The following is a 22,458-nucleotide window of genomic DNA, read 5'->3' on the forward strand; positions in this document are numbered from 1 at the left end:
GTACAGTTAGCTTCAACAGTACAGTACAGTTAGCTTCACCATTACAGTACAATACGTGATTAATATTTTAATTCAAAGCTCAGCAGACACGTTTATGTATGCCAACAATAAATCATGTTATTAAGCAGCATCCATTGTTATTGCTGAGCTACTATATTTACTGGGTGCAAATGTTCCTTTTGTTTTGTACACTCAGTGTACAGGCCATTGAATAGCCACTGGTGCATGAGTGGCTGTTGAATTACAAAAATAGAACAGAGATGCCAGAGGAAAGAAAAGTTCAGAACATACTTCAAAAGTCTACATGAGAGGCTGAATTTTGATCTGATATGCACATGCAGTGCCACTGAGAACAATTCAGGAACACTGAGAATAATTCAGGAACACTGAGAATAATTCAGGAACTATGAAGGGTCATTGGTAGAGTATTGTGGGCGGACGATCATCAATATGAAAACTTCTATTGCCTGAGGAGTCAAGTCATTACAGCTCTCGTTCACACTACATCTCCAGAGAAAAGGCCCACCATTCATCCAACCTCTTGCCCTCTTCCCCAGTGCTCCCGCACATTGGCTAACCGGGCGATCTGCATTGTGTCCCACCCGCCAACCCCTCTTTTACGCTACTGCTACTCTCTGTTCATCATATATGCATAGTCACTTTAACCATATCTACATGTACATACTACCTCAATCAGCCTGACTAACCGGTGTCTGTATGTAGCCTCGCTACTTTTATAGCCTCGCTACTGTATATAGCCTGTCTTTTTACTGTTGTTTTATTTCTTTACTTACCTATTGTTCACCTAACACCTTTTTTGCATTATTGATTGGAGCCTGTAAGTAAGCATTTCACTGTAAGGTCTACACCTGTTGTATTCAGCGCACGTGACTAATAAACTTTGATTTGATTTGACTGAGTTTAGAAGGAACTACTTCTCGTGGACTATCTCTTCTTCTCACCATGGCAACAGGCAGACACCACTGAAGCCTGACAACAGACAAGAAGTAGTGCCTTCTCCTGTGTCCTCCTCTCCCAAACGAATAGACTGATAGTCAAAGCTCAGCGAAAAGAGTGAAAGAGAGGGAGAAAGATAAGAGAACAAAAACCCACGGGCACAGCTCACCTTCTCCATTCTAGCAGCTTTTCTTTTGTTTACATTGAGGATGTGTCTGAAGCCCCTACCGTCTAGCCTACAGCGAACTTTTCCATTCTGTCAAAACAGCAGTGTTGTTCCTCTTAGTGGTAATCTGGTTATCCAAGACAATTATTGAGTCCTATACAAAGAAAATGCTAAAAAGTCCAAAAACATAAAAATTGGTTATGATCCTAATATTGAGTCCAACATAACCAACAGCTGTTACAACACTTGGAAACCATGTGGTGATCTTTTAAGTTTGGTACAAAAATTCCTCGATTCTCAACAACACCTAACACAGTTACAGTACCTATCCTCTCTCACTGGTGACAATTCTGGTAATTGAGTCAAGTTAGGTGTCCTTGAAGTCCAAAAGTGTCCCTGAAGTCCAAAAGCCAGGCATAACTGTACTGTACAGTATGTCCCTCTCCCTGTCCCTAACCGGAGTGTGGAGTGTGGTGGTGTACTGCTGTGTACATGTCAACTGCCCCTAAATAATTCAAACACCTGCAGTAACAGGATGCCTCTCTCATTGACAGATGCTAACTGAGCGTTAGCCACCCCATGCTAACCTGACCTGAGCCCGTGTTCACAAAGTCCAAGTGCTGATAGAGGAGCAATTTAGCCTTTTTAGATCTTAATGAAGGGGATTATATGGGCAGGGGGGACCTGATCCTTTGAATATGTACCCTGAGCTCCACGTTGTCCCACTCTGCACTCACTAAGGAGTACTGTAATAAAACAATGGAGACGATGGTCATGGAGGCTGGCGGTCATGGGGGCTGCTGGTCATGGAGGCTGCTGGTCATGGAGGCTGGTGGTCATGGAGACTGCTGGTCATGGAGGCTGGCGGTCATGGAGGCTGCTGGTCATGGAGGCTGCTGGTCATGGAGGCTGGCGGTCATGGAGGCTGCTGGTCATGGAGGCTGGCGGTCATGGAGGCTGCTGGTGAGTGAAGTCATGGATACAGTCGACTGACTCATTTTATCAGTCATAGGACAGATGGGATGGGCTTGTATGATGACTTTCCACAGCTGCAGAGTGGATTGGTTGTGTGTGTGTGTGTGTGTGTGTGTGTGTGTGTGTGTGTGTGTGTGTGTGTGTGTGTGTGTGTGTGTGTGTGTGTGTGTGTGTGTGTGTGTGTGTGTGTGTGTAAGCGGGTGGTGGAGGTGAGTGTGTAGGGTTGCGTGGGGCAGTCTATGAACCGAGAATCAGAGAAAGGAAACACCAACGTGTGCTCTGCTGGACAGTTTGTCAACTGGAGTCCAAAGCCTCAGGGCTGCATCTGGTATCCAGGTAACAGCCACAATATATTTTAAAACGCAGTTCACAAAATCAGTAATTAAAAGTGAAAGAACATGAACATTTGACATTCAACTAACGAAATATATATGTTGACAGCCGAGTTACTCTGACAAATGTGTACCAGGTTTGTCCACAGAATTCTAATTCAAGAAGTCATGTGATTATCTGAGATTCTTTGATCGGACAATAAAACGACTGAATAGAAAGAAAAAAAACGTTTATTCTAATATTTCCTCTTTGCATAATTCATTGTTTGCATTCAGGCTAGCTGAGCATGGTAGCAATGGCAACAATGTTTTGATACCCTTTTTCAGGACCCACTATCAGGGTGCCATTGTAAGTGTGTTTGAGGTTACTACAGGAAATGTAGAGTGCGCGTAGTGGAAACGTTGCTTACACATGGACCCCCACATACGAAAACAAAACCTCTGTGGTAAATAAATCATGAATACTGCTGCTTTCTCCAGAGAAGAGCTTTAAAACTTGATATGCCACCCATTAATAATTCACAACCAGATATACAGTAGAATATTCAAGAAGTTTGTAACTATAACTATTGAGTATCCCTCTACATATGTAGGATCTTAATTTGAGACAGTTCGCTGCGGCAGGAAAATAATCCTGTAGCAACAAGAAATTTGAATTATTACGTGGATTATAATGAACGTACATTTTTTGTAGGGGTTGATACATTTTTCATTACGAACAATAAAGGCCGACATTTTAAAGTGGAAATTACAAACTTTAGAAGCCTTTTTAACCTTGAATACACTACAAGTTTGCATTTCCTGCAGTGCAGAAACATTCTCAGCAACAAAAGAGTGATCAAATTAAGATCCTACATGCAGTGAATTCGGAAAGTATTCAATTCCCTTGACTTTTTCACATTCTGTTATGTTACATCCTTATTCTAAAATGCATTAAATTCATTTTCCCTCATCAATCTACACTCAATACGCCATAATGACAAAGCTAAAACAGGTTTTTAGACATTTTTACAAATGTATTACATTTTTTAAACAGAAATACCTTATTTACATAAGTATTCAGACCCTTCACTATGAGACTCAAAATTGAGCTCAGGTGCATCCTGTTTCCCATGATCATCCTTGAGATGTTTCTATAGCTAGGTTGGAGTCCACCTGTGGTAAATTCAATTGATTGGACATGATTTGGAAAGGCACACACCTGCCTCTATAAGGTCCAACAGTTGAGAGTGAATGTCTGAGCAAAAACCAAGCCGTGAGGTCGAAGGAATTGTCCGTAGAGCGCCGAGACCGGATTGTGTTGAGGCACAGATCTGGAGCAGGGTACCAAAATAAATCGGCAGCATTGAAAGTCCCCAAGAACACAGTGGCCTCTATCCTTTTTAAATTGAAGAAGTTTGGAACAACCAAAACTCTTCCTAGAGCTGGCCGTCCGGCCAAACTGAGCTATCAGGGAAGAAGAACCTCAGGGAGGTGACCAAGAATCCGATGGTCACTCTGACAGAGCTCCAGAGTTCCTCTGTGGAGATGGGAGAACCTTCCAGAAGGACAACCACCTCTGCAGCACTCCACCAACCAGCCCTTTATTGTAGAGTGGCCAGACGGAAGCCACTCCTCAGTAAAAGGCACATGACAGCCCGCATGGAGTTTGCCAAAAGGCACCTTAAGAACTCTCACACCATGAGTAACAAGATTCTCTGGTCTGATGAAACCAAGATTGAACTTTTTGTCCTGAATGCCAAGTGTCACATCTGGAGGAAACCTTCACCATCCCTACGGTGAAGCATGGTGGTGGCAGCATCATCCTGTGGGGATGTTTTTCAGCGGCAGGGACTGGGAGACTAGTCAGGATTTAGGGAAAGATGAACAGAGAAAAGTACAGAGAGATCCTTGATGAAAACCTGCTCCAGAGCACTCAGGTCCCCAGACTGGTACGAAGGTTCACCTTCCAACAGGAAAATGACCCTAAGCACACAGCCAAGACAACGCAGGAGTGGCTTTGAGACAAGTCTCTGAATGTCCTTGAGTGGCCCAGCCAGAGTCCGGACTTGAACCCGATCGAACATCTCTGGAGAGACCTGAAAATAGTTGTCCAGCGACGCTCCCCATCCAACCTGACAGAGCTTGAGAGGATCTGCAGAGAAGAATGGGAGAAACTCCCCAAATACAGGTGTGCCAAGCTTGTAGAGTCATACCCAAGACGTCTCGAGGCTGTAATCGCTGCCAAAGGTGCTTCAACAAAGTACTGAGTAAATGGTCTGAATACTATGTATATGGTATATATACATCTGCAAACATTTCTAAAAATCTGTTTTTACTTTGACATTATGGGGTATTGTGTGTGGATTGAGGAGGAAAAAAACAAATGTAATCAATTTTAGAATAAGGTTGTAACGTAACAAAATGTGGAAAAAGTAAAGTGGTCTGAATACTTTCCGAAGGCACTGTATGTGTACTCCAAAGATCCAACTGAGCATGTTAGATAGCTACGTGCTTTGATGGAGCCATCTTCCTATTTTTAAGGGGGATACAAGTACAGTCAAGCAGACAGACACAGATACAGTGGGGCAAAAAGTATTTAGTCAGCAACCAATTGTGCAAGTTCTCCCACTTAAAAAGATGAGAGAGGCCTGTAAATTTTCATCATAGGTACACTTCAACTATGACAGACAAAATGAGAAAAAAAATTCCAGAAAATCACATTGTAGGATTTTTAATGAATTTATTTGCAAATTATGGTGAAAAATAAGTATTTGGTCAATAACAAACATTTCTCAATACTTTGTTATATACCCTTTGTTGGCAATGACAGAGGTCAAACGTTTTCTGTAAGTCTTCACAAGGTTTTCACACACTGTTGCTGGTATTTTGGCCCATTCCTCCATGCAGATCTCCTCTAAAGCAGTGATGTTTTGGGGCTGTTGCTGGGCAACACAGACTTTCAACTCCCTCCAAAGATTTTCTATGGGGTTGAGATCTGGAGACTGGCTAGGCCACTCCAGGACCTTGAAATGCTTCTTACAAAGCCACTCCTTCGTTGCCCGGGCGGTGTGTTTGGGATCATTGTCATGCTGAAAGACCCAGCCACGTTTCATCTTCAATGCCCTTGCTGATGGAAGGAGGTTTTCACTCAAAATCTCACGATACATGGCCCCATTCATTCTTTCCTTTACACGGATCAGTCGTCCTGGTCCCTTTGCAGAAAAACAGCCCCAAAGCATGATGTTTCCACCCCCATGCTTCACAGTAGGTATGGTGTTCTTTGGATGCAACTCAGCATTCTTTGTCCTCCAAACACGACGAGTTGAGTTTTTACCAAAAAGTTATATTTTGGTTTCATCTGACCATATGACAATCTCCCAATCTTATTCTGGATCATCCAAATGCTCTCTAGCAAACTTCAGACGGGACTGGACATGTACTGGCTTAAGCAGGGGGACACGTCTGGCACTGCAGGATTTGAGTCCCTGGCGGCGTAGTGTGTTACTGAAGGTAGGCTTTGTTACTTTGGTCCCAGCTCTCTGCAGGTCATTCACTAGGTCCCCCGTGTGGTTCTGGGATTTTTGCTCACCGTTCTTGTGATCATTTTGACCCCACGGGGTGAGATCTTGCGTGGCGCCCCAGATCAAGGGAGATTATCAGTGGTCTTGTATGTCTTCCATTTCCTAATAATTGCTCCCACAGTTGATTTCTTCAAACCAAGCTGCTTACCTATTGCAGATTCAGTCTTCCCAGCCTGGTGCAGGTCTACAATTTTGTTTCTGGTGTCCTTTGACAGCTTTTTGGTCTTGGCCATAGTGGAGTTTGGAGTGTGACTGTTTGAGGTTGTGGACATGTGTCTTTTATACTGATAACAAGTTCAAACAGGTGCCATTAATACAGGTAACGAGTGGAGGACAGAGGAGCCTCTTAAAGAAGAAGTTACAGGTCTGTGAGAGCCAGAAATCTTGCTTGTTTGTAGGTGACCAAATACTTATTTTCCACCATAATTTGCAAATAAATTCATTAAAAATCCTACAATGTGATTTTCTGGATTTTTTTTCTTCTAATTTTGTCTGTCATAGTTGAAGTGTACCTATGATGAAAATTACAGGCCTCTCTCATCTTTTTAAGTGGGAGAACTTGCACAATTGGTGGCTGACTAAATACTTTTTTGCCCCACTGTACATAGAGTACAATGGAGTACAGACAGAGCGATAGAGAGAAAGACAGACAGACAGGACGCCCCCCTGATCTTACCTCGTCTGGCACAGATGAGCTCATGCACGCCACAGCTCCTCCCTCCACCACCTAAGGGTTAAAGGGATAGGAGCGTCAGGGGTGAGGGGTTAAGATATTGCTCTGCTTCTCAAGGGTGCCACATGTCGGTCCCTATGACGGCTCCTCCACAGCCTCTCCCATAGAGGTAAACCAAGGCTATTAGAGGCAGGTGACACACTAATTAACTCCAACCAACTAATCTCATGGAGTTATCAAGTGTTTAATTACATGTAATTCCTGTGAGGAATCCTAACTGAATAGGGTTTTAGAATAGAACAACTGTGTCTGTCCTTAAAACTGTTTAATTTATAGTATACAGAAGTATATAGAGTATATGTAAGGGATGAACGCAGACGTTCAGCACATTACCTTGGAAATAATGGACAAAGCAGCAGACGAGGTGGAGCCGAGTCCCTTGATGGAATTCATTTTTCCAAGGTAATGTACAGAACGGAGGCGTTTATCCCGGTTATACCACAGTTGCCAAAGAAAACAATATGAAAACACACATTACCGGTATGAATACTTTAAAAATGTTTTTTAATGTTGATATTTTCATTTTTATAAGCAAATTCATACTTTTTCATCTTTAGGTTGCTAGAGGCGTTCGTTCGATTAGTTCGGTATTTACGGACGCGACCCAGTCGTTTGTTCTTTATGTTCCCTTGCTTGCTGCTAGCTAGCCAACTAGCTACGGCTATACAGTTACGACCTCTGCAGCCAGAACAGCAAAGTTTATTCTGTTGTGTTTGTTTAAGCTGTTTATCCCGCTTATACCAGTTGCCAAATAAAACTTTACTAAGCATACATTTACAGGTAGAAATACAAAATATTTGTTGATATTTCCATTTATATAAGCAAATTCATACTTTGTCTTCTTTTGGATGCGACCCAGTCATTTGTCTGATTAGTTCGATATTTATGTTCCTATCCCTTTTATCCCTTGCTTGCTAACTAGTAAGCTAGCTACAGCTAGCTACAGCTAACACAGTCATAACCTCTGCAGACAGAATAACAGCAAAGTAGCTGTTTTCTATTGACATTCATTTGGATACATCCATAACAATGAGCTGATAATGCCCGATTTTGCCTGGCATAAATAGAAAAGTTTGCTTTCTCGTAAGGACACTCGTCAACACTGACTTTTAATTATGAGGAGATCGCATTGCATATCAAACACTAGGCTAGAAGCTAGCTAAATCATTTGTTGCTAGCAAACCTGCCAATATGACAACCAAATTCTAAAATATTTGTTGATGAAAACAGCTGGTCAAACTAGAAACATGTGGGAGGATTTGCCAGCTTTAGCGGCGGAGGGGTTAGGAGAAATTCATGTTCATCACTCACCATGTTAGGTCATCAGATGCGTAAAAAAATAAGTCTCTACAAAAACAAATCAAAGCTAGCTAGCTAGCTACGTTTTTCATTGTCGCACCTGCGTTTACAATATATCCAATTTCAGTTTGTGTACGGTCTGCTTGTGTAGACGCATATTGCATCATGATTGCAAGTTGTCCTGATATCTTCTCCAACTGTCCTGATATTTTCTCCAACTGTTCCGTTATCTGGTTTTAATGTCCATTCTAGAATGCCCTTTTAGCCAATCAGAAATTAGTATTCAGCCATGCTGTGGTATAATTATAAACTAGTTGGTTTAAACCCTGAATGCTTATTGGCTGATTGGCTGACAGCCGTGGTATACCACGTGTATGACAAAATAATTTATTTGTACTGCTCTAATTACATTGGTAACCAGTTTATAATAGCAAATAGTTACCTCGAGGGGTTGTGGTATATGGCCAATATACCAGGCTACGGGCTGTATCCAGGCATTCCACAGCCCTTAGCCATGGTATATTGGCCAAAAACCACACCCTCTCGTGCCTTATTGCTTAAATAGATCAGTGTTCTTAACCCTGTATTCAAACCTTTTCAAACTCATAAGACAATAAAGACACACAGGCACAAATACACACACACACACAGATACGGGGCAGATGCACACATGCAAGGCACACACACACACACACACACACACACACACACACACACACACACACACACACACACACACACACACACACACACACACAGAGAGAGAGAGAAACAGACACACACACACACACACACTTGGCACTATGCTATGTAGGACTTAATGTTCTGAGTGGCTACAGAGAGAGTGTACTATAGCTCTTAGTCTTACTGGAGTTCAGGCTCAGGCTCTTGACTTTTCACCCTCATATTACACTACTGAGTGTGTACTATACTCCCTATGGAGGGTGAGTTTACAGACACAGGAAATACAAATACATCACTGAGGTCAATAAGGCAACAAGGGCAGTCAGAGCAACCCGTCTCCTGACCTTTCACAAAAATCAACCTATGCACTCAGTCTTAGCCAGCTTGATTAAAGCTCTCCTTTCCCATCGACATTTCAGCAGAGGAAAAATAAACGGAGCTATAAGTAATTGATAAACATCTGCCTTTACACCGGTGACCAGTAAAGTATAGATGAGCATTGGCCAAAGACCAGCACATTCACCAGCTGACAGTGACTCTTTCCTCTCTTTCTCTCTTACAGCATCGCATTTGCCAGGTGTGACGGCAACACTTCCAGTGCTGAGACCGGATAGCAACCAACCAACGTGCGAGAACACGTGACCAAGTAGCCTATATATGTGTATGATACAATATTGCGCAGAAGCAGCCATGCAGCCTTGGATGTAGGCAGTGTAGGAGTTTACCTTTGACAGCATTTATCTGGCTTCAACAGTAGTAAAGTTCACATTCCATTATCCTTTAATAAACTTGAACACTTACTAGGCTATGCTATCCTGTTTCTAACGAACCATTTATGAGGACTCGCACACGTCCATGCGTGAGACTCTGTCAAGACAACGTGATGACCGAGTCACATTTATTTTGTATCATCGCTGTCCACTTCAGGACCACTTAGCGTGGTACAGTAAAGTGTCACGCGGCGCATCCCACAACATCCCCACATCTTTGCGGCTACTCTTCAGCATCTCTGCAGGCTATGTAGGCTACAGCACAAGCTGACGAGACACCGCAATGTGCATGTATATCATTACTAGACATCTATCTTGCTGAATAAATGGTACTGTCACTAAGCATTCTAGCTCTGTCCCATGCAAGTTATATGAGTACAGCAGGTCACCTGTGCCGGTGTGGGCTACTTACCATCAACCGCCATTATGTTCTGTTCCAGATTGAACCAAAGCGAGGGGGTGAAAACTGGGGAGAGGTTATTCTTGTTTTTGAAGGAGGGGGGCATTGTTTGATAGCCTGATCCAAGACCATTCTGACCGCTGCGCTCTCGTTGCGTTTAGCGAAGCCGAAAGTAAACTCGCGAGATCAGGCTGATTTGTATGAGCACCGCACACTGACTTTAGCCTACCTGTGCAATGAAAAATTGTAGGTTATTTGCAATAGCTACTTATCTTAATAATTGCATGTTTAGAAAGTATGATGGATTATGTATAAAAATATGATAGTGTAACATAAATGAATTATATTTGTGTATCACATAGCCTATGTTATGTATTGCTGCATACAGTTATATAAAGTTATACTATTGTAATATTCAAAGTTTCATAAAATAAATGAAAATTGTGTAGTTATCAACAGGCCTATTGGTATTACTGTGTAATTATGTATTACTGTGTAATTATTGGTAAAAACACCCAGATAAAATTCCATGTAACGATATGGCGGGTTGGCCGATATGCAAAAAGTAGCCCGGTAATGTGATTAAAACTAATTATTATGTACATTTTGGTGTTTTTCCTTTTTTTCGAATGAGCATCATGGGTAAAAAGACACGCCCGTCGAAACCTCTCAAACGTTTCCGCAAACTATCCCGTGGGCGCTTGTTCTGATCATCTACATTCGGAATCACTGTTACGGAACTATCAGACTTTGAACTTTTCCATCCCAGGACAAATATGAGTGAAATCAAACCTACGGATCCAGCAGCCACTAACACTGGAGAGGAAAAGGACTGGGCCGCAGCAAAAGCCTTTTTTGACAGTTTAAAAACAAGGAAACCTAGACCCGTAAGTGATACATAAGCCGTTCTTATTTGCCTTTGCAGATAAAATAAGTGTCTACACGGGTCTATAGTATACTATTAGCTAATCTCTTGTATCGTAATTTTTGTTTTCCATATAGCCCAAACCCCAATATGCCGTTACTATCGCCGTCTCTTCTCGCACCCTGTTCAACATGGTTGCGGAGCGGAAGATCTACGAGGAAGAGGGGGTCGAGAAGTATGTGACGTTTCAACAGGAGCACGAGAATGAGCCGCTCATGCAAGGTGTGGCGTTCCCTCTCGTGAAGGTAAATTAGAGGGATTGAATTAACATAGCTAAGGGTATGGCCTACCTGCATGTCTGTGCGTGGGAGAGTCAGAGGGTAGGGTTCCCTTACAATTGCATATTGATTCCTTAGTGGAGGTGAAGGGGAAACCTCATTCACTGTCATGCCAATGCATTTAGGCCTAGATACAATTTGTGTAATGCATCTAGAATAGTGTTTTGCTCAGAATTACAATAGGCAATATTGTTTCCCACTGTTATGCACCATCTACACATCAATGCATGAATGACACTCCCGAGTGATGCAGTGGTCTAAGGCACTGCATCTCAGTGCTAGAGGTGTCACTGTAGACCCTGGTTCAATCCCAGGCTGTATCACAACCGGCCGTGATCGGGAGTCCCATAGGGCAGTGCACAATTGGCCCAGCGTTGTCTGGGTTAGGGGAGCGTTTGGCCAGGGTAGGCCGTCATTGTAAAATAAGAATTTGTTCTTTATTGACTTGCTTAGTTAAATGAAGGTTAAATAAAAACACTGTGGCAGGTTATTCTGGTTCTTCTTCCCATGCTCTATAATGGTATGCAAGCACAGGATTAGGCCATGTTGTAATCTATAGCAGAACAACAAATGTCCCCTTCAGATAATCTGTGTGGGTGTGTTCGTGCATTTGTGCGTGCGTGTGTGCCAGTGGCGATTTTAGCATGTAGATCATGTGGGATGTATGCCAGCAAAGCCACAACACAACACAACACAAAACAATACATTAATTAGCACTATAACGGTGACAAACGGAGCCCACAAACTGTTAGGGCCAACATAAAGCTGTCCCAACAGCACCTTACCACTGCTACACCTGGCTATCAGTGGAGCCTTGTCTGGCAGCGAAACAGTTCATTCAGCATCATTTACTGACTTTAAAAAAAAACATAGCTGATATGGCTGACTTGCTTAAACAAATGTGGTTTCTACTGACAATTGAGATGTACAAACTATGGCATAAGGGGACGACAAGCAGATAAGAAGCAATCTGTAATTTCGATTAAGACATTAATGAGCAAGCGACAACAGACATAGTCAATATAACTATTTGTTCAGCACTTTTGAAATGTACAGCAACAGAATTCAGAACATGGGCCATTCTTACAGTGTATTCCCTGTACAACAAGTCAGAACCATAGGATAGATAAAGAGGGAATATAAACAGACAATGAAAGCTCTTACAATATTCAATGATTACATTTCTCTAAAACAGGTGATAGACTACATGTGCACCACCAAGTTAGAGCAGTAGGCGATATTAAGAGGTGAAAATAGACAAAAATGTTAGGGTGAGGCACATTGAACGCTGTTTGGGTCTTTGTGTGTCAAAAAAGATACACGTCATATAACACTATTTGACGGGTTAAATAAACTTTTAATTTGACACGTCAAATAACACAATTCTATTATAGAATGTTGTGTGTGCTGAATTTGCACTTGCAAGCCAAGCGCCACCACTACTATCAGTAGCATTGTCAAAGCTGTACAAAACAAGTTTGCAAACAAGCACACACCGGGCCACGAACGAAGTGTTTACAATACCGCGTTGGTGAAAATAGACCAAATTAGTAGGGTGAGGAACATGGGCTACTAACAGCTTACCCACAATATACACTTAGTATTACTTTCTTAGCTACAATATACATATCTCTCTGGCATCCTACATAATTTATGAAGCAGCATAAGACATTTTTTGGACTCACGTTGTTGTGATGTGCTTGAACAGGAAAGTGGCGCGCCGGTCCTCCGTGGGCAAATTTTGTCATCAAAGAGAATTGAATGACCGTTCAAAATTTATTTTCACAGTTTGCGCTGTTTATTCCCGACTTCCCAGTTGCAATGCTTGCAGTTAGCCGCTCTCACCAATTCCTTACAAACCACTCATTGTTGAATTTGCGATCTCCAAATTGTTGTGTAATGTTTATGTCCAATGGCCGATGAGCACGAATGCATTTTATCTATAATTTTCTCTTCATTATTTCTCTTCATATGACAAGGATTAAAAAGGAGTTTTTGCCAGTAGATTGTTGACTTGATTCATGATGATGACTGCTAGCTAAGATTGTGAAAGTATGATGTTGACATGATCAGTCCAATCAAAGCTACTGTACATATAACGTGATTTGACGTCATTTCTGTGACCAATAACCTTGAGTCTTCTTGGAAGGGCACTTGTAATATAACTCTATGGCAGGACCCAAAGGGCTAAACTGTTGGATGTCTACCCTTACTAAGGACTGAAGCTTGGCGATTGCGTAAGGTTCCCATGAGTGACAGAACACTGAGCCAATCACGGCGCAATGCTCCTATTTTCTGCTGGCTTGCCCCACCACCACAGAAAGCACTGAGCTAGGAGAAACACCTGCATTTTGGAGCTGTCTTACTCAAGTAAACAAAAAAGAGACCATGGGGCTTTATAAACTCAATTATATATATATATTTTTACATTGTTTGCAAACTGATATGTGACATGCATTAATGCCAAAATAACATGCAAAACAGGCAAGCCCCCCCCCCAAAAAAAATATGTATTTATATATATATATATATAATATATATATATCTGCCCCACCTGTCCTGAATCACGGGTCACCACTAGTGTTTGCACATGTTACAATTTGGGACTGAATATTCTGAAGCAACATCCTAGAAGTAGTTGCTCTAGTACAAACCAGCCAGGTTGTGTAATTGTTTTTTAATCCCTGTGTCAATTTTGTCCTAAAAACACACACACATTCACACACACACACACACACTCTGCAGGCTCTGATGACGGTAAACTCCAGACTGAGGCAGCTCTACCCCGACAGTGAGGAGCTGTTTGATATCGTCCTGATGACTAATAACCACGCCCAGGTCGGGGTGCGCCTCATCAACAGCATCAACCACTACGGTCCGTAAAACACGCTCTGAAACTCGTACTGCAATGTTTCAGCCACGCCTACAATGTGTTAAGACACACCTGTTTTGCAAAGTATGTTCATGTTTCATTGAATGATTGGACATCCAACTTTATGCTGTTCTTTTGACCAAATATGTTGTTTTTAATGTTTATATGCTGTTGTTCATGATATGTAGTGGCAATCTTTGGCTACCAGCCTGATGACCATACCATCACATTTCTATGAGTTTCTGATAAAAAAGCAACGGTTCCCTCTACCTAACAGATTTAACCATTGAGAGATTCTGTATGACCGGAGGGCAAAGCCCCATTGGCTATCTGAAGGCCTACATGACCAACCTGTACCTCTCCAAGGATGGAGAGAAAGTCACCGAGGCCATTGAGGAGGGTAGGTGGTGATGCTACTGGTTTAGGATGGACTGGTTTAGGTTGGCATGGATGCTAAGTCAAAAACTGTAGATGTACATTGTGGTAACACTTTATAGTATAGCCTACAGCTGTAATGCATGGATGATGCTGTTGTAATAGGTTGTGACTAGATGGTATACAGCCAAGGACGAGTTTACAATTGAACTACCATAAGAGTTTGGACTTAATTTTGGAGAGGATGAGTCGGATTTCACTGTTAGTGTTACACACAACATAATTGTGCAGTTTCAGTTAATAAAACTGACGATTGTTTATTTTTGATGAAATTACTGATGATGAGGGTACTGTTGCTTGTATGCGTGTGCTTGCTGTAACTGTCACCTACTAATGTCATCCCCCTGTCACCCTATGAAGCTAGTTCCAAAGTAGTTGCAGAATGAAGGACATTGGGTCCCGGTGTTGTTGCCGTTCATGTTCACCCCATTGGGTAGACTGAGTCATGGTGACATCTAGATGCTTACCAATATGAGTTATTTCTCGGGTAGTACAAGACTAAAATCCTAGACAAAAATTAACACAAATTGGTCACGTTATACTAGCTACCGCCGGCGACTCAGTGAAAGTACAGCTGTCCAGTGAGAAGCACAACGCCGGTGCACTGGTCATTCACACTGGTTTGCCCTGTCGTCGTTATTACAGAGGGCAATAACGTCAGCTAATTGTCATCGCCTAGTGACTCATAGCTAGCTAACTAACCTAACTCTCTAGCTAGCTGTTGCCATAGTAACAGAAACTGTCACGTTCCTGACCTGTTTTCCTTTGTTATGTATTTGTTTTAGTTGGTCAGGGCGTGAATTGGGTGGGTTGATCTAGGTTTCTATTTCTATGTGGGGTTTTGTGTTCGGCCTGGTATGATTCTCAATCAGAGACAGGTGTGTATCGTTTGTCTCTGATTGAGAGTCATACTAAGGCAGCCAGGGTTTCACTGGTGGTTTGTGGGTGTTTGTTCCTGTGTCAGCGTTTGGGCCACACAGGACTGTTTCGGGTTTGTCACGTTTGTTGTTTTGTATGTTGAAGTGTTTTGTTGTTTTGTCATTAAATAATGAACACTTATCCCTCCGCATCTTGGTCCGATCCATGCTCCTCCTCGTCCGAGGAGGAGAACGACATTGACAGCCGTTACAGAAACACCCACCAAACCAGGACCAAGCGGATTGGAGAAGGACGGAGAGAACAACAGCAATGGGGAAAGGAGGAATGGACTTGGGAGGAGATCCTAGACGGTAAAGGACCCTGGGCAGAGCCAGTGGAGTGTCGCCGCCCCAAAGCGGAGCTGGAGGCAGCGAAAGCGGAGAGGAGGTTGTATGAGGCTAAGGCAAGGCAGAGCGGCTGGAAGCCCGAGAGGCTCACCCAAAAATTTCTTGGGGGGGGGCTAAAGGGGAGTGTGGCGAAGCCGGGTTGGTTACCTGAGCCAACTCCCCGGGCTTACCGTGGAGTGAGAGGGCGTCGTACTGGTCAGACACCGTGTTATGCGGTGAAGCGCACGGTGTCCCCAGTACGCGTGCTTAGCCCAGTGCGGGCTATTCCACCTTGCCGCACTGGGAGGGCTAGGTTGGGCATCGAGCCGGATGTCATGAAGCCGGCCCAACGTATCTGGCCTCCAGTACGTCTCCTCGGGCCGGCGTACATGGCACCAGCCTTACGGGTGGTGTCCCCGGTTCGCCTGCATAGCCCAGTGCGGGCTATTCCACCTCGCCGCACTGGCAGGGCTACGGGGACCACTCAACCTGGTAAGGTTGGGGAGGCTTGGTGCTCAAGAGCGCGTGTCCTCCTTCACGGTCCGGCATATCCGGCGCCACCTTCCCACCCCAGCTCAGTACCACCAGTGCCTACTCCACGCACCAGGCTTCCAGTGCGTTTCCAGAGCCCTGTTCCTCCTCCACGCACTCTCCCTATGGTGCGTGTCTCCAGCTCAGTGCCTCCAGTTCCGGTACCACGCACCAGGCCTACTGTGCGCCTCAGCAGGTCAGAGTCGGCCGTCTGCCCAACGCCGCCTGCACTGCTCGTCTGTCCAGCGCCGTCTGAACTGCCTGCCTGCCCAGCACCATCTGAGCCATCCGTCTGCCCAGCGCCGTCTGAGCCATCCGTCTGCCCAGCGCCGTCTGAGCCATCCGTCTGCCCAGCGCCATCTGAGCCATCCGTCTGCCACGAGCCTTCAGAGCCGCCCGTCTGTCCCGAGCCATTAGAGCCGTCCGTCAGTCAGGAGCCGCTAGAGCCGTCCGTCAGTCAGGAGCTGCCAGAGACGCCAGCCAGTCAGGAGCTGCCAGAGACGCCAGCCAGTCAGGAGCTGCCAGAGACGCCAGCCAGTCAGGAGCTGCCAGAGACGCCAGCCAGTCAGGAGCTGCCAGATCCGCCAGCCAGTCAGGAGCTGCCAGATCCGCCAGCCAGTCAGGAGCTGCCAGAACTGCCCTTCAGTCATGAGCTGCCCTCCAGTCATGAGCTGCCCTCCAGTCATGAGCTGCCCTCCAGTCATGAGCTGTCCTCCAGTCATGAGCTGCCCTACAGTCATGAGCTGCCCTACAGTCATGAGCTGCCCTACAGTCATGAGCTGCCCTCCAGTCATGAGCTGCCCTCCAGTCATGAGCTGCCCTCCAGTCATGAGCTGCCCTCCAGTCATGAGCTGCCCTCCAGTCATGAGCTGCCCTACAGTCATGAGCTGCCCTACAGTCATGAGCTGCCACTCAGTCATGAGCTGCCCTACAGTCATGAGCTGCCACTCAGTCATGAGCTGCCACTCAGTCCGGAGCTGCCACTCAGTCCGGAGCTGCCACTCAGTCCGGAGCTGCCCCTTATCCTGGTGCTGCCCCTTATCCTGGTGCTGCCCCTTATCCTGGTGCTGCCCCTCAGTCAACTGCTACCCCTCAGTCTGTTACTGCCTTTTGGAATAGCGGGATTGACATGGAGGGTGAATATTGGGAGGAGGCCACGGAAGCGGGGGTTGACTATGGTGGGGTGGGGACCACGACCAGCGCCAGAGCCGCCACCGTGGACAGACGCCCACCCAGACCCTCCCCTAGACTTTGTGCTGGTGCGCCCGGAGTTCGCACCTTAAGGGGGGGGTTCTGTCACGTTCCTGACCTGTTTTCCTTTGTTATGTATTTGTTTTAGTTGGTCAGGGCGTGAATTGGGTGGGTTGATCTAGGTTTCTATTTCTATGTGGGGTTTTGTGTTCGGCCTGGTATGATTCTCAATCAGAGACAGGTGTGTATCGTTTGTCTCTGATTGAGAGTCATACTAAGGCAGCCAGGGTTTCACTGGTGGTTTGTGGGTGTTTGTTCCTGTGTCAGCGTTTGGGCCACACAGGACTGTTTCGGGTTTGTCACGTTTGTTGTTTTGTATGTTGAAGTGTTTTGTTGTTTTGTCATTAAATAATGAACACTTATCCCTCCGCATCTTGGTCCGATCCATGCTCCTCCTCGTCCGAGGAGGAGAACGACATTGACAGCCGTTACAGAAACAGACAAATCGCACAGCGAGAGAATGGCAATTTTTGCGTCACTTCCGTAGCTTTATACCATCTAGCCATAACTGTTGTAAGCGTTGCAAGACTTGTTATGAGCATGTATAAGCCCCTTATGTCTTATAAACAGGCATTGCTGCAGCGACCATGTTTGCATCTGGAGATGTGGAGAACCAGCTTTCTGACACACAGCTGAAAGTAGCTTTTGACGGGGACGCAGTTCTCTTCTCTGACGAGTCAGAGATCATCGTGAAACAACACGGCCTGGACACGTTCTTTGAGCACGAGAAGGAATTTGAGAACAAACCTCTTGCACAGGTGATCATGAGAGGACTCTGAAGCAGAATACATGTCTCCATTTTATGTTAGCTTTTGACATGGTCGTTTGTGTCAGATTTCCATGATTTCCTTATCTCCCTATAGAGGGCTTATAGATTTTCAACAAACTAGCAACAAACATTTTAACTAACTATCCCATTATTCCTAATACTAGACCTAACCCTTTCCTTATCCCTACCAAGTTGTTGCATATCTAAAGACCATCTATAATAGGGGGCTAGCCCAATAAAGTGGAACCCATTTATGTATTATATGCTTTGGACAAAAGTAAAAACAATACTATGCTAACCCTATGTCTCATTGTTTCACTCAGGGTCCCTTGAAGTGTTTCCTGGAGGCGCTGGGGAAGCTCCAGAGAAAGTTCTACGCCAAGAATGAGCGTATGAACTGCCCCATTCGTACCTACCTGGTAACAGCCCGCAGTGCAGCCAGCTCAGGGGCCCGTGTCCTCAAGACCCTCAGGAGCTGGGGCCTGGAGATCGACGAAGCCCTGTTCCTAGCCGGGGCCCCCAAAGGGCCCCTCCTGCAGAAGATCCGGCCCCACATATTCTTTGACGACCAGATGTTCCACATCGAGGGAGCCAAGGAGCTGGGGACCATCGCTGCACACGTGCCTTATGGGATCGGACAGAAGTATCACAAGGGGAAACTTATTGAGCAGCCTGACAAAGATGTCAAAGACAAGAAGTAAATAGCCTCCTAGTGGTGGGGAGATATCATACGTTATGCAAATGCTTAGTTGCACACAACCCTGTCATCAGCTGTAGGACCTTTATTGTTTATCAGGATTTTGTATTATTTCTCTTTTTAACACTTTATTACAAACATCTTTATCAGAGAATGTTGTATTAACAGGAGAGAAAAACACATAGTTTAGGACTGTAGATGTAATACTCACATCAGGGACCAATGTCACCTAATGTTCTCTGTCATAAGGAGAGAAATAATCACTTTCCTACAATCCTCATCACCATCACATTGTGACATTGGTAAAATATGTAGTTTTTTATGAAAATGTATGTCAGTGTGTTCAAATTTTGTATAGTGTGTTCAAATTTTACACATGAAAGTATATTTAGCAAAAGGTATTTTATATCTTTAGATATGCGCACTCTAGTAAACGTACAAGGTAGAATGGTTATTGATATGAAGCGCTGCAAAAAAAAATATGCGTTTTGGTTTTACTGCACACCATACAAAACAGACATTAACACATGATTATTTATTATTTACACTTAGATGCAGTCATGATCTTAAGCACTTACAAATTCGTAACATATTGTAAGAAATGGAATTCGAAACATTTTTTTTTATTTTTTTTGCAGGACATGACATCACACAAAATGGATGATGTAGTACACAATTGTGCATATTTTTCGGGGACCCATTTTGGCCTGTGAGCATGACTTTAAAAAATATTGTCTAAAATATACTAAACTTTAGAAGCAACACTTTAATATTCAATAATTATTTTTGCTATCCAAGCATTGTTCTAGTCTATTCCATTTTCTTATTCCATTTAAAAAATATTTGTTTTTAGACGCAAGAAATCTCACCTTGCTCTTAGTAAAGCTGAATTAGGCTATATGGCTATATCAACATCTCAAGCAAGCTAGTTCAACATATCTATTCCACTAGTAAAATGTTACATGTCAGGTATTTTGTTACAAATAGTTTACAGTTGAATATAGAGTACGTAGAAGGACAGTCTATATTGTATGTTGAACATTAACTATTTGTATTTTTTCTTTTTTGTGTGTTAACACATATTTTTGGAATTATTCAAATGTCTATTTTTAAGAATATCCCGTCTGTATTTTTTCACTTTTAACTTAACATAAAGATTTATCATGTGCATATTGCAGTAAGGTTAAATAAAGGTTTAAAATAGATGTGAATGGTTGATTCATGTTTTTATGTATTATCCACACATTGATACAAACCCGATTGAGATGTTGTGGCAGGACCTGAAACAAGAAGTTCATCCTCGAAAACCCACAAATATCGCTGAGTTAAAGCAGTTCTGCATGTAAGAGTGGGCCAAAATTCCTCAACAGTGACGTGAGAGACTGAACAACAACTACAGGAAGTGTTTGGTTGTGATCATTGCAGCAAAATGGGATACAAGCAGTTATTGAATGTAAGGGGGTAATTACTTTATCACACTGGGACATTGGGTGTTGTATAACTGTGTTTATAAAAAAAATGAAATAAGTATCACATTTTTTATTATTTGTTCAGTCAGGCTCCTTTTATCTAATTTTAGGTTTTGGTTGAAGATCTAGTAACATTCAGTGTAAAAGATTAGCAAAAATAGAGAAAATCAGAAAGGGGGAAATACTTTTTCAGGGCACTGTATATAATGTGTGGATTCCCCTAGAGTCTGAATGTTAGGAGATGATCACACATGACTAGTGTATCTGTTGGTTATAAGTATGTGTCAGGATGGGGGATCCATTGGGGATGTCAACAACACTTGACTGTATCCTGCTCGCAGGGGGCTAGCATGTGGCACGCCTTTAGACTGTGTTACATAGTAGTGACACAACACATACACAGGGATATGTCTGCATAATGCCAACAGGAAACTGTGATATGATAATGACATGTCTATTTATAGCTTCCTGAGGCCCAGCAATTACATTTTGTCCACTCTAATGGACATTTGTTTTTGGTCTGTATCTCTGAGGACATACATGCCACTGTGTTAGGTCCTGTTGTCCCTTTGAGAGACATTCTGGGCTTTTCAATGATATCACATGTGCAGGGGTGTGACCTGGAGAACTTTATCTTCCTGGTTTTTAAAAATGGCTGCCAACTTAATTAGAACAGTTTATGGTAAGAAAAAAGGTAAGGCCGGAATTCAATCTGATCGTGCTTTGTCAGCAATGCAGGTTTTAAAGGCAATGTGCCCGCGTTCGCGGAGACCACATTCACAGTAAACACTACATATGTTGGCTAATGGCGCATTGTCCAAATCTACAGTCAGATTAAATCCTGGCCTAAGTGTGTGTTGTTGTGTCATTATATATTTTGTTAGTTTGATATTCTATTCTGTTTCTAGTAAGTCAAATATCTCAGAAATAGTTTGGTGAGTTTTCAGAGCAGTGTAATATTTGATTCAGTACAATTAGAGCTAAATAAGAGCTTGTTTATACTGTAATGTCCTCTTTAGTGGACATCAGGATGCATCAACTATGTTTTCTATACTGTACCCTTTTACTGTAATGTAACATGGTTCATATGTTCTATTAACCTATTCCTTATGTTCACTACAGAGCACATACAATAAAACATAAACAAATATATGCTATTTCTTTACAAACTAGTGTAATAAAGATAGATCTGTACACACTTCAGTGGATTTTACAGTGGCTTTACATTTCCTTAGTACTCTGATTTTCTAGTTTACCCTACTTTGGGACAAGAAAGTTCTGCTAGCATACATTCCTGATTCAGTTAAGCAAACAAGGAATTGTATTGCAGTTGGTATGTCTTTTTGTCAGATCAGATTGGGTATAATCTATTTGCTGTATCTCCCTTTTAGTTTGGAATGCTTACAATGTCATCACGTATTTAATTTTCTCTTCCCTTTCCTCATTTCTTGTCACGCCCTGATCTGTTTCACCTGTCCTTGTGCTTGTCTCCACCCCCTCCAGGTGTCGCCCATCTTCCCCATTTTCCCCTGTGTATTTATACCTGTATTTCCTGTCTGTCTGTTGCCAGTTCATCTTGTTTGTTCAAGTCAACCAGCGCTTCTCTTGTTTTCTCCTCCTCCTGGTTTCGACCCTTGCCTGTCCAGACTCTGAGCCTGCCTGCCGTCCTGTGCCTTTGCCACTACTCTGGATTATCGACCGCTGCCCTCCTTGACCTGTCGTTTCCCTGCCCCGGTCGATACAATAAACATTGTTACTTCAACACAGTCTGCACTTGGGTCTTACCTGAAACCTGATATTTATCTCATTCCAACCACATTCTATGTGTTCTAATCTTTCTAAATCACCTGCTTGATCATCCCATCACATCCCTGGCCTCTCCTCCCTCCCTTTCAGTTTCTCCATAGCACTGTTACAGGCACGTCGCCATCTTGGTTCATCTTTTAGCCAGCATGGTGTCTAACCTCTGCTTGTTACTGATAATAACCTTATATATCACTGAAATGGATGAAGGAAATTCAGATTTCATGGAACAGAGCTGAAATACCTTACTTTACAAGTTGTAGTAAACTTAATAGGCTAACTAAAACTTTTGACAAGTCCTCTCA

The 22,458-nt window shown here is 43.3% G+C and overlaps 1 protein-coding gene across 1 annotated transcript; it reads left to right on the forward strand.

The window, feature by feature from the left end:
* Nucleotides 1-10,543: 10,543 nt before the first annotated feature.
* Nucleotides 10,544-20,086, forward strand: LOC120019130 (cytosolic 5'-nucleotidase 1A-like). The gene is made up of 6 exons (XM_038962403.1): nt 10,544-10,766; nt 10,882-11,049; nt 13,828-13,957; nt 14,232-14,354; nt 17,986-18,173; nt 18,508-20,086. The coding sequence occupies exons 1-6, from the start codon at nt 10,656-10,658 to the stop codon at nt 18,883-18,885; spliced, it is 1,098 nt and encodes a 365-aa protein (XP_038818331.1). The 5' UTR covers nt 10,544-10,655; the 3' UTR covers nt 18,886-20,086.
* Nucleotides 20,087-22,458: the final 2,372 nt, after the last annotated feature.

The sequence above is a fragment of the Salvelinus namaycush genome, chromosome 24, assembly GCF_016432855.1.
Source record: "Salvelinus namaycush isolate Seneca chromosome 24, SaNama_1.0, whole genome shotgun sequence".
Lineage (NCBI taxonomy): Eukaryota > Metazoa > Chordata > Actinopteri > Salmoniformes > Salmonidae > Salvelinus > Salvelinus namaycush.

Bases quoted from the DNA above. Each gene is read 5' to 3' on its own strand.
- LOC120019130 (XM_038962403.1), top strand. From the start codon at position 10,656: ATGAGTGAAATCAAACCTACGGATCCAGCAGCCACTAACACTGGAGAG. The intron at 11,050-13,827 runs GTAAATTAGAGG...CACACTCTGCAG, and splicing joins TGGCGTTCCCTCTCGTGAAG to GCTCTGATGACGGTAAACTC. The intron at 18,174-18,507 runs GTGATCATGAGA...TGTTTCACTCAG, and splicing joins AGAACAAACCTCTTGCACAG to GGTCCCTTGAAGTGTTTCCT.